Below are 12,571 nucleotides of genomic sequence, written 5' to 3'. Positions count from 1 at the left end.
TACTGAGGTAGGCTGAATTACATCTCCCTGAAAGAAACCCACATCCTAATCCCTGAAACCTGTGAATGTTACCATAAAAGGACTTTGCAGATGTAATTAAAGATTTGAGGTAAAGAGATTATCATGAATTATCCAGGTAGCCCCAACTGCAATGGAAAGTGTCTTTGTACAAGGGAGGCAAGAGGAGATCGCATAAATAGAAAAGGGGAAAGAAATGTGACTATGTAGGCAGATATTGGAGTGATGGGGCAACAAGCCAAGGAATGCCAGCAACCATAGAAACTAGAAAAAGCAAGGGATGAATTCTCCCTTAGAGCTCCCAGGAAGCATGATCCTGCCAGCACCTTGATCTTGGCCCAGCAATACTGATTTGGAACTTCTGACCTCCAGAACTGTGAAAGAATAAATACCTGTTGTTTTAAGCCACCCAGTCTGTGGTAATTTGTCCTAGCTGTGATAGGAAACAGAGTTTGGTACTGGAAGTACAGTGTTACTATTAGAAATATCTAAAAATGTGAAAGTGACTTCAGAATCAGGTAATAGGTAACTCTCCCAGGTAGAGGCTGGGAGAATGTTAAGGAACAGGAGAGAAAAAAGTCTAGATTGCCTTAAAACAGATTGTTGGTACAAATGCAAATGCTGAAGGTGCTGCTGGTGAGGGCTCAGAAGAAGTGAGGAACATGGTAGAAAAGCCTATATTGTTTTAGAGAATATATATTACATATATATTCAACAAAATGGCACAAATATCAGCATTAAAGTGCTACTCATGATGGCTCAGAAGGAAATGTGGAAGATATTATTGGAAACTGTAAGAAAAGTGATCCTTTTATCTTTTAACAGGGAACATGGCTTAATTGTGTCATATAGTGGTATGGAAAGCAGAATTTATAAGCAATGAACTTGGATATTTAGCTGAGGAGATTTTTTCCCCTCAGTTTGTATTTAAATTCCAGCTAGTTAACATACAGTGCAATACTAGTTTCGGGTATAGAATTCAGTGATTTGTCACTTACACACACTATCCAGGGCTCATCACAACATATGCCCCCCTTAATCCCCATCACCTATTTCACCCATCCGTCCCACCCACCTCCCCTCTGGTAACCATCAGCTCCCCCCATGTTTATTTGTTTCTTAAATTCTACATGTGAGTGAAATCATATGTGGGGTACTTGGGTGGCTCAGTCGGTTGAGTGTCTGCCTTTGGCTCAGGTCATGATCTCAGGGTCCTGGGATCAAGCCCCATATCCAGCTCCCTGCTGGGCCCTCCCTCCCATCGCTCATGCTTGCTCTTTCTCTCTCTCACTGTCTCTCAAATACATAAAATCTTTTTTTAAAAAAACACCAACAAAAAAGAAATCATATGGTATTTGTCTTTCTCTGATTGACTTATTTTGCTTAGCATAATACTCTCTAACTCTACCCACATCATTGCAAATGGCAAGATTTCATTCCTTTTATGGCTGAGTGACATTTCATTGTATATGTATACAGCACATCTTCTTTATCCATTCCAGTCAGTGAACATTTGGGCTCTTTCTATAATTTGGCTATTGTTGATAGTGCTGCCATAATCATTGGGGTGCATGTATCCCTTCGAATTAGTATTTTTATATTCTGTAAGTAAATACTTAGTAGTTCAATTGCTGGATCATAGAGTATATCTATTTTTAATTTTTTGAGGAACCTGCATCGTGTTTCCACAGTGGCTGCACCAGTTTGTGTTCCGACCAGCAGTGCACAAGGGTTCCCCTTTCTCCACATCCTCACCAATGCCTGTTGTTTCTCATATTGTTGATTTTAGCCACTCTGACAGGTGTGAGGTGGTATCTCATCATGGTTTTGATTTGTATGTCCCTGATGATGAGTGATAGCATTTTTTCATGTGTCTATTGGTCATCTGGGTATCTTCTTTGGGAAAATATCTATTCATGTCTTCTGCTCATCTGTAAAATGGATTATTTGTTTGGGGGTGTTGAGTTTTATTAGCTGAGGAAATTTTTAAGCAAAGTGTTGAAGGTGCAGCCTGGTTTCTCCTTGCTGCTTATAGTAAAAAGTGAGAGGAAAGGGGAAAACTGAAGGAAGAACTGCTGAGCAAAAGGAACCAGCACTTGATGACCTGAGAAATTTTCAGCCTATACATATTGCAGAAGGTACGAGAATTAGGAGGTTCCAAAAGGCATGTTCTGGAGATGGTGCCAAGAGTGTGGCTAGATAATCTTTTGCTAGTACCGACATGATTAAGCATGTGACTTATAGATCCCCTCAACCTTTACAGCAGAAGCCAGGAGTAGAAATGGAGTTAATGAGGAAAAACCTGTGGAGGTTCCTATTCTCTGATGGCGTGAATCCCTGTGACATACAGAGGAGACCTGCAAGATTTCTGAGAATGTTACACCATCAGAAACACCGCCAGTGAGGACTGAAAGGAACAAAGACAGGATGAGATGGAGAAAGGCTGTTGACTCCTAAAACAAGAAACAGGGTTCCAAAACCACTCACTTTTTAAGAAAAAGCATGAATTAGTGAGGTTTTATGCCAATAGGGTTGGTCCTCAAGCTATGAAGGATATTCTCAGGCCTTAAAGTCTAATGAAATCTGTCCTGCTGGGTTGCAAAATGGCTCAGTGACAAAGGCTTTCTATTTCCCTTCTATTCTCTCTCTTTTTTAAAAAAAAAATATTTTATTAACGGGATGCCTGGGTGGCTCAGTGGTTGAGTGTCTGCCTTTGGCTCAGAGCGTGATCCTAGGGTCCCGGGATGGAGTCCCATATTGGGATCCTTGCATGGAGCCTGCTTCTCCCTCTGCCTGTGTCTCTGCCTCTCTCTCTCTCTCTAGAATAAATAAATAAAATCTTTTAAAAAATAAAATATCCACATATCAAACCCAGATATGTCTCAAGAAAAAAAGGGCATCTGAGTGGCTCAGTTGGTTAAACATCCAACTCTTGATTTTGCCTCAGGTCATTATCTCAGGGTCCTGAGATGGAACCCCACCTCCGGGACCCATGCCCAGGATGGAGCCAACTTAAGATTTTCTCTCTCCCTCTCCCCCTGCCCCTCCACCCCCCACCTTGCTCCCCCCTTGCACATGTGCTCTCTCTATATATATAAAAAGAAAAAAAATACACCATAATCATTAAGATGATTCTAGAAATGCTAGTGTGGTTTAATATTTATAAGTCAATCAACAGAATTCATTACAACAATACTTTAGAAAAGCTACATAATGCTATTGATATTTTAAAAGTATATGATATAATTCAGTAACCATTATATTAATAACAAAAATTCAAAAGAGCAATAGAAGGAAACTACTTAAAATTGACAAAACCACTTTCCAAAAATTGCCAGAAAACTTTATACTAAATGGTAAAATGTATAAATCATTTCTATTAAAACTGGCAACAAGATAGGGATGCTAACACATGTATTGTTCAACATTGTTTTGAAGGCTGTATTTCAGCACTATCCAATACAACTTCCCAGAAATGTTTATATTTAGTGCTGTCCAATACAGTAGCCACTAGCCATATGCAGCTATTGAACATTTGAAATGTAGCTAGATAAGAAACTGAATTCTAATTTATTTGGCTTAAATAAATTGAAATCGAAATCTTTTTTAGGCTTTTTAAGTTTTTGTTTTAATTTCAGTGAGTTAACACACAGTGTTATATTAGTTTCAGGTGTACAATATAGTGATTCCACAATTCCATACGTTGCCCAGTGCTCATCACAAGTACCCTCCTTAATCCCCATCACCTATTTCACCTATCACCCCAGATTCCTCCCCTTTGGTACCCTTCAGTTTCTTCTCTATAATTAAGAGAGAAGTTTTTTTTTTTTAAGAGTCTGTTTCTTAATAAATTTAAATTTAAATAGCCACATGAGCTTAGTGGTTACTGTACTGAACAGCTAATACAATACAAAGAATCACACCAAATATTGGAAAAATGAGAGAATATTATCTATATCTGATATGCTGTACAATTAGAAAACTTGAGAGACTATACTAAGAAGCTAACCGAATTGGTAGGTGGTTTTGATAAGGGGCTGGATACAAGATAAAATTATAAAAATAGGCATTTTCTTCCTATACTAACAGTAAACAGATAAGATTAGCAAACAAGCCTTAACAATGACAACAAAAATATTGTGACTAAGAACAAATTTAACCAAAAAAGATGATAGACTTAAAAGGCTACAAAATGTCATTGCAGCATATGAGACATAATCAAATAGAGACACATGAAATCCCTAGATACAAAGGCTTATTGTAACAAAAAACATTAACTCTTCCCAAACTATTATTTTAGGGTAATACAGTTCCAAACAGAATCTCAATAGTTTTGTTTTGTTGGGGTTGTTGGGAGGAGGGTAGCATTCATTTTGAAACTTCATTTTAAACTTCAGGGAGTTCTTAGAAAAATTAATTTGCCAGAACAAAACTCCTTTGAAATCAGATTACAGAGACACAATCAAGAGTTCAGGTCAAGGGATCCCTGGGTGGTGCAGTGGTTTAGTGCCTGTCTTTGGCCCAGGGTGTGATCCTGGAGACCCGGGATTGAATCTCACATCAGGCTCCCGGTGCATGGAGCCTACTTCTCCCTCTGCCTGTGTCTCTACCTCTCTCGCTGTGTGACTATCATAAATAAATAAATAATTTTTTTTAAAAGTAAAATATTTAAAAAAAAAAAAGAGTTCAGGTCAAGCAAAACATATTTGTGACCTTATATAACAAGACTGATTTTTAATTCAGTGGATACAGGGCAGTGTGTTCCATAAAGAGTGCCAGCTGATATTGTTGAATTTTACCTAAGCCTTGTGATCCAGATAAACAGTGAAGGTTCAGAAATCCCCTTACTCTTTTCATGTTCTGGAAAACCTGCTTCCTGCAAAGAACCTCCCTCCCCTACAAGTCTTAAACAGGACTCATGGATGCTCCTGTTGTTTACCTATGACAAGGACAGACACAGGCTTTCCAAATTCCCATTCCTTGCCTCATGAACACTGATTTAATCAGAACAAAAATGCTTGTTTAGCCAAATTTCAGTGGAGCTTCTCTTTTCCCTACAGGCTCCTGAACCTGGCTTGTCCCCAAGCCTGAGAAAACACAAAAAAACTGTGAAGGTGCCCTCTCTTCTTAGCTTCTTCTGGGAGGGAATCCATTGATCACAGTGGGCACTTTCCCTATCGGATCCCACTGGCCATTCTGCTGCTTATGCAGCTTCTCCTCCACAGATTCTGCTTATCTTACCTTGCTTCCTCCTTACTCAGTCTCTAAAAGAGAAGCCCTTTTCTGTTTGGTTTTTAAGATAATTGCAGATTTCTGAAATGGAAGCTTTCTATTTCTATTTGATACAGCAAAAACAGAGCTTGACCTTGACTTCATACCATGTGCCACAGTAAATTCCAACTAGATTAAAGGTTTAAGTAGAAAAAAAATCAAAGCAATAAAAATTAAATAAATGTTAAGACTCTTTAGGCTTACCGGGAATGGGGGAGGAGGACCATGCAAGACAGGAAATACAGAAGCCAGGAAAGAAAGTTTAGACATTTCTGATGAGAGAATATCTTTCTAATTACATATTGAAGAACACCTATAAAATGCCAAGGAGAAAAAGGGGGTGGGGATACTGCAATGCAACTCACAGAAGGTTGATATCCCTAATGCACAAAGAGCTTCTACAAATCGGTAAAAGACAAATCACTCCAAAGTAAATTGGACAAAAGATATGAAAATTTGCAGAAGAGAAAATCTAAGTGGTCAACAAACAGAAAAAGATCCTGTGTTCCAGTAGTCAGTAAAATGCGAATTAAAGCAATTAAATAGGGATCCCTGGGTGGCGCAGCGGTTTGGCACCTGCCTTTGGCCCAGGGCGCGATCCTGGAGACCCGGGATCGAATCCCACATCGGGCTCCCGGTGCATGGAGCCTGCTTCTCCCTCTGCCTGTGTCTCTGCCTCTCTCTCTCTCTGTGTGACTATCATAAATAAATAAAAATTAAAAAAAATAAAATAAAGCAATTAAATACTACTGGCCCTCACACTGGCAAACGTGAAGGACAAGCACCAACATCCAGATTTGCCTCAATGAACTCATATTTTGCTGGCAGGAGTAGGCATGTTACAATCTTTTGGGGAAGTGATTTGGCTGTATCTATTTGACAACAAAATACCCTTACCTGAATTTAATAATAAACTTCAAAACAGAAGCAAAAATTGACTAGCACAATGAAACCCTGACCTGACAATATAGTGGGAGAATCTCTCTCCTCCATCAGGAACTCATGGGGCAAGCAGAAGAAAATCATCAGGAAGGAAATACATTTCTAAAGGCCCAACTAACAAGTTTGAGCCAACAAACATACATGCTAAACCCAACAACTGGAAAATGCAATCTTTTTAATCAAGAGATGAAACACGTTCGAAAACTGGGCCCATGCTTCATCCTTAAGGCAAGTTTCAACGCATTTCAAAGACTTAACATCATTCTGACAATATTCCCAGAGCACGATGCAATTAAGGTGAGAAATCACTAGCATCAGATTAACTTTGTGTTTGTTTGGGAAAATGAAAAATGGTGTCCAGAACTGTAAAATTTTTCTGTACTCCCTCTAAATTCCTTCTGGGAGTCATTAATTCCAAGAGGAATATGTGACATACTGAGATGAGTCAAATCACAAACCGTTCCTTGGGGGCAGCATTCCAACACCTGTGAACCAAAGCGCCCCCTCCCACCCCCGCTTTGGTTCCCTTTCCCTATAAAACTCCTCTCCCAAAACTTAGTGGGAAATATCAGAGAGGGAGACAGAACATGAGAGACTCCTAACTCTGGGAAACAAACAAGGGGTAGTGGAAGGGGAGGTGGGCGGGGGTGTGTGTGTGTGTGGAGGTGACTGAGGGGGGCACCTGACGGGATGAGCACTGAGTGTTATGCTATATGTTGGCAAATTGAATATATATATATATAAAACTCCTCTCCCTTATAGAGCACTTCGTGCTCCAGGAAACTCTGGGCTGGGCCTTTCTCCCTGTCGCAGCAGCCTGAATAAAGTACCCATTCCTTTGTCCAGTGAGTCTCGGAGAAGTTTTGCCAAGTTGGACAACGGACTTCTAAAACATTAATGGGGCAAAAGGGGAAAAAGTGACAAATTAGCACTTGAAACCAAACACTAATGAAAATCAATCAAAACCTGGATCTCTGGAACTTTAGCCTTAATGCTTTTAGAAGGAAACCAGGAAGGCGGACTACTGGATTTTTTAAAAATTGGGTGAAGTGCCCCTCCACTGACATCACAGGTCCCCCAACGAGTCGCTCCACAGATACGTGGTCCCTGGCGCTAAATCACCTCAGCGCCCCGCGCCCCGAGTGGTTAAACTCTCGCTGCGGGCGACTTCCGCTTCCTGGCTTAAATCTGACACGTACTATTCCTCCCCCACCCGCCCCGCGGCAACCATCCAGGGCCAGTGACAGTCGAGGAGCCCGGCGATGCCCTCGGCCGACACGGGGACAGAGGCGCCGGCAGGTGGGCACGTCGCGGCGCCTCGAGCCCGGCCGCCGCCGCCGCGAGCCACCCGCGCCTGTCAGAAGCCATTCCCTTTCCTCTAGAAGGAGGCCGGGGAGGGAGCGGGGCGGGCCAGTCTCCGGGCCCGCCGCTTGCAGGAGACTTCCCAGTGGGGACCGGAGCGGCGGGACTCGGAGGGGGAGCCTAGCGGCGCTTGAGGAAGCCGCGGCCCCCTGGGGATGCGGCCCGAGGGCGGGGCCCCTGAGCGCCGGGAAGGGCGGGCGCCGCGGAGAATGAGCCCCGCGCGGGAGAAGTGCCGGCGGCACAGCCCGCGCTCCTGCCGGCTCTGCTCCCGGGAAATGCCGCCGGGGCAGGGTGCGGCGGGTCCCGGCCGAAATGCCCACCCTTCCAAGATGGCGGCTCCCGTAGAGACACTCCCGAGGGGACAGCCATGTTAGTTGCCTGACAAAGTCACCAAAGAACATTTGAAAGCCCGCCTCTCCTCCGCCACGCACACGCGCCAACACCGCGCGAATGCACCCTGTGGGACTGCGGGCGGCCGGCAGACACTGAGCATGTGCGCGGTGAGGTCCAGACACGGAAGAGTCCCTCCCACGTAGTTTCAACACTTAGGGTTCCTGGACTGAGTTTAACAGGCAGCATAGTTGGGCCAGTAAAGCACTGACATGATTCTAGGGGTGTGATGACATGGATTTCGCACTCAATGATGGTACCTTGTAGGGTGAGTGATGAGGCTTCTCAGAGATCCCCAAGTAGGAGGAGCGTGCAGTGAGTGGCAGGGTTGTGGGGTGAGTGATGGGGCGGGGGGGGGGGATAAAATGGGTAGTCTGTGCGATGAGTGAGGTTCTAGGGGTTCTCTAAGGTGAGCAATGAGGAGTCTATGGGAATAGCGGTGAGGATTCTCAAAGGTCGTTGATGGGGTCTGCGCGGTAAGTGATTGGACCTGTGGGATAAATGATGACCGTCTGTGAGCTGAATCATAGAGGGTTAGTGGGGTAAGTGATAGGGGGCCTGCAAGATAAATGATTGGAGTTCAGCGAGTGAATGGTGAGGGTGTTTAGGGAGTAATGGGTGGGCTGTGGAGTGAACGGTGGAGAGTTTGTGAGGTGAGTATTGAAGAATCAATGAACGAACCGTGGGGTGAGTATTGCACGGTCTATGACGTGTGTGATGGGGTTTATTGAGTGGATGGTCAAGATTTCTGTGGTGTCAGTTTTGCATTTATTGGAGACTAGCGATGGAGGGGAGTGGAATCAGACCTGCGGCCTCACAGAGTCAGTGATGGGTGGTCTTAAACTGAGATGGGATTGTTTCAAAACCCTACTTTGACTTTGTTGGGCTTCCCGTATCTTTGTTTTCTGCGTCATTAATTTCTCCCCTTGATTTCATTATTTCTCTTCTTTGGGTTATTCTTATTTTAAAATTGCTAAGTTGAATACTTTTCTCATTAATATTCAATCATTTTTCTAAGCATTAAGTTCCTGAATGTTTCTCTGAGAACACTTTAGCTCCATGTAACAAATTTTGATATGTAACATGTTTTCTAATTTCTGCTGTGGTTTTCTCTCTGACTCCATAGTTGTTTAGATATGAGATTCTGATTTCCCAAAAAGTTGACATTTTTATTACTGATTTCTAAACTACACTCAGAGACTGTCATCTGAGTGATTATTAGGTGCAGAAATGGATGTTCCTTAAAGTGGATGGTATGTATTTGAACTTTAAATTATTTTCCAAAACTTTTGTAAAATTGGTATTCCCCACCAGCACCATATAAAAGGGCTCACTCTGGGGTGCCTGGGTGGCTCAGTGGGTTCAGCATTTGACTTGTGCTAGGGTGGTGATCTCCGGGTCCTGGGGTCAAATCCCCCACTTGGGCTCCACACTGATGGGGGAATCTGCTTCTCCCTCTTTCTCCCTCTGCTCCTCTCTCCCGCTTGTGCTCTCACTCTATCTCAAACAAATAAATACAATCTTTAAAGAATAGAAAAAAATAAAAGACTGTAACATCCCCTCCCACACTGAATATTGCTGCTTTTTAAATTTTCGCCATTCTGAGGGACAAACAGAATGATATCTGTTTTTACTTTGGTAAAGTAAATGGTATATAGTATCTTGTTTTACTTTGATGTGCATTTTTCTGGCAACTAGTGGTTGAATATCTTCTCATATGTTTTAAAAAGTTTTCATATCCTTTGCTCTTTTTTTCCTTTAGGTGGTTTGTCTTTCTAATTTGTGAATATTAACCTTCTGTCATTTATTGTTATTTTTTCCCTTTATCTCTCTTTATAACTTGAGTTTTGAAAGATGTCTTCACATATAATTAGAGAAAATAATCATCTGATTAGAGATATCTGTCTTTTTCCTTTTAAGGTTCTGAGTATCTTATCTTGCCTAGTGAGTTCGCCCCACTTAGTGCTTAAAGCAATATATACCTTAAATTTAACATTTTTAATGTTTTAATTTTTAAAATTAATTTCAGTCCACCTGGAATTTACTCTGGTGTGTGGTGTGAGATGAGACTGAAGTGTGTATTTTCCATTTGAATAGAAAATTTGCAAGCATCAATCATTAAGTGAACCCACTTTTCTAACTCAACCTAATGCCACTTTTATCATATAGATTTCCAAATGTAAGTTGCTCTATTTCTGAGCTCTATTTTTCCTTCTAATATATGTATATATTGCCTTTCAAAAAAGTGTATTGACTTTTAGAAATACTTTTAATATCAAATAGTGCTAGCCCCTTCACTGTTCTTTTTCTATCTTTCTTTTTTGGTTGTTTTCTTTAGTATTCTTTAGCATTAATTCTTTCATATGAATGTTAAAACCATCTTGTTTTGTTTCAAAACAACCATTAAAATAATATATTTTATAGTTTTCTCCTTTTTAAAAAGATGTATTTATTTGAGAGAGAGTGTGTGTGTGCGCAAGTCGGGGGTGGAGCAGAGGGAGAGAATGTCAAACAGATTCCCCCCTATTGAACATGGAGCCTGACACAGGGCTCCATCTCACGACTCATGGGATCATGACTTGAGCTGAAACCAAGAGTCAGAGGCTTAATGGACTGAGCCACCCAGGTGCCCCTATAGTTTTCTTTTTATAGACCCAGCACCTTTTTTTTAAAAAAAAAAATGCATACTTCAATATTTTACATTTGTTTTTGTCACCATGGTGAAAAGCATATTTTTCTATTTCCTTTTTTTTTAATTTTTTAATTTATTTATGATAGTCACAGAGAGAGAGAGAGAGAGAGAGAGAGAGAGGCAGAGACACAGGCAGAGGGAGAAGCAGGCTCCATGCACCGGGAGCCCGATGTGGGATTCGATCCTGGGTCTCTAGGATCGCGCCCTGGGCCAAAGGCACGCGCCAAACCGCTGCGCCATCCTGGGATCCCTATTTTTTCTATTTCCAATGGAAAAAAAATCTGTCCATTTTTATTTTCTTTTTTGTATTTTATTTCTTATCCAATGCAATGATTAGATTCTCATGTGAGTTCTAGTTGCTTTTTATGGTCTCTTCGTTTTCCTAGATAGAATATCATATTGCAGGCAATTAACAATAATACTCTCTCTTCCTTCCAAATATTTATTCTGATTACCTCATCTCCTCTTGCATTAACTAGCACTTTTGGAACAATGTTGAATGATACTTGATACAGGGTATCCCTATTTTGTTGCTCATTTGAAAGTGAAAGGTATTCATTCATTCATTCATTCATTCATTCATTCAACAAACATCTACTGAATACCTTCCGCTTGCCAAGATACTGGGTTTGAAATGCTGCATGGCCACTTACTAGCTACATGATCTTTTTTTTTTTAAAAAAAATAGATTTATTGATATAATTCACCTACCATAAACTACACATTTTTTTAAAAGATTTTATTTATTCATTCATGAGAGACACAGAGAGAGAGAGAGAGAGGCAGAGACACAGGCAAGAGGGAGAAGCAGGCTCCATGCAGGGAGCCTGATGCAGGACTTGATCCTGGGACTCCAGGACCACACCCTGGGCTGAAGGCAGGCACTAAACCCCTGAGCCACCCAGGTATCCCCAAACTACACATTTAAAGCTTGCAATTCAATGGTTTTTAGTATATTCATAGAGTTGTTCAGTCACCACCACAGTCTAATTTTAGAACATTCAGAAAGAAATAGGGTACTCATTCTTCATTCCCATTCTGTATCCTGCTGCTGCAGGCAACCACTTTGTGTCTCTGTAGATTTAACTATTCTGAGCTTTTCAGATAAATGGAATCATACTATATGTGGTCTTTTGTAACTCTCTTCTCTCACTTACCATAATGTTTTCAAGATTCATCCACGCTATGGCATGTATCAGTACTTCCTTCCTTTTTTATTACTGAATAATATTCCTTTGTAAGGATATACCACATTTTGTTTTCCCATTCATCAGTTGATGGACATTCGGATTGTTTCCACTTTTAAATACTATGAAATGCTATGAACATTTGTGTCCACATTTTTGTGTGGACATAAATTTTCATTTCTCTTGGGAGTGGAATTGCTAGATCATATGGTACCCCTATGTTTAACACTTTGAAGAACTGCCACACTGTTTTTCGAAATGGCTGTGCCATTTTATATCCCACCAGGAATGTATGAAGGTTCCAATTAGTCACATCCCCACCAACACTTGTTACTGTCTTTTTTTTTAATCTAGCCATCCTAGTGGGTATGAAGTGGTATCTCATTGTAGTTTTGATTTCTGTTTCTCTAATGATTACTGATATTGAATATCTTTTAATGTGTGCAATGGACTGAATGTAGTCTTTTCCAAATTCATATGTTTACATAACTCCCAATGTGATGGTATTAGGGGTGAGGTCTTTGGGAGATGATTAGGTCACAAGGGTGGAGGTCTCATGCAGGGGGTTAGTACCCTTATAAAAGAGACCCCAGAGAGCCCCCTTCCCCTTTACACCATGTGAGAACACAGTAAGAAGATGGCTGTCTATGAAACAAGAAGAAGGTTGTCACCAGACACCAAATCTGCTGGTGCTTTGATCTTGGACTTC

The 12,571-nt window shown here is 41.3% G+C and overlaps 1 protein-coding gene across 8 annotated transcripts in view; it reads left to right on the top strand.

Annotated features, from left to right (window-relative positions):
- The first annotated feature begins 7,451 nt into the window (after positions 1-7,451).
- Positions 7,452-12,571, top strand: part of ZNF41 (zinc finger protein 41) — a 41,893-nt gene continuing 36,773 nt past the window's right edge. For 5 of the 8 annotated variants that reach the window (XM_041741404.1, XM_041741406.1, XM_041741409.1 and 2 more), the window contains exon 1: positions 7,539-8,251. Coding sequence is in view for 2 of the 8 variants with exons in the window: in XM_041741406.1 (XP_041597340.1) it covers positions 8,213-8,251 (39 nt within the window). In the remaining 6 variants the exon portion in view is untranslated. The other 3 variants (XM_041741401.1, XM_041741408.1, XM_041741405.1) reach the window with 3 other exon arrangements.

Source organism: Vulpes lagopus, chromosome X (assembly GCF_018345385.1).
Source record: "Vulpes lagopus strain Blue_001 chromosome X, ASM1834538v1, whole genome shotgun sequence".
NCBI lineage: Eukaryota > Metazoa > Chordata > Mammalia > Carnivora > Canidae > Vulpes > Vulpes lagopus.
Note: the sequence above shows the minus strand (reverse complement) of the source record. Positions and strands in the feature narration are given on the sequence as shown.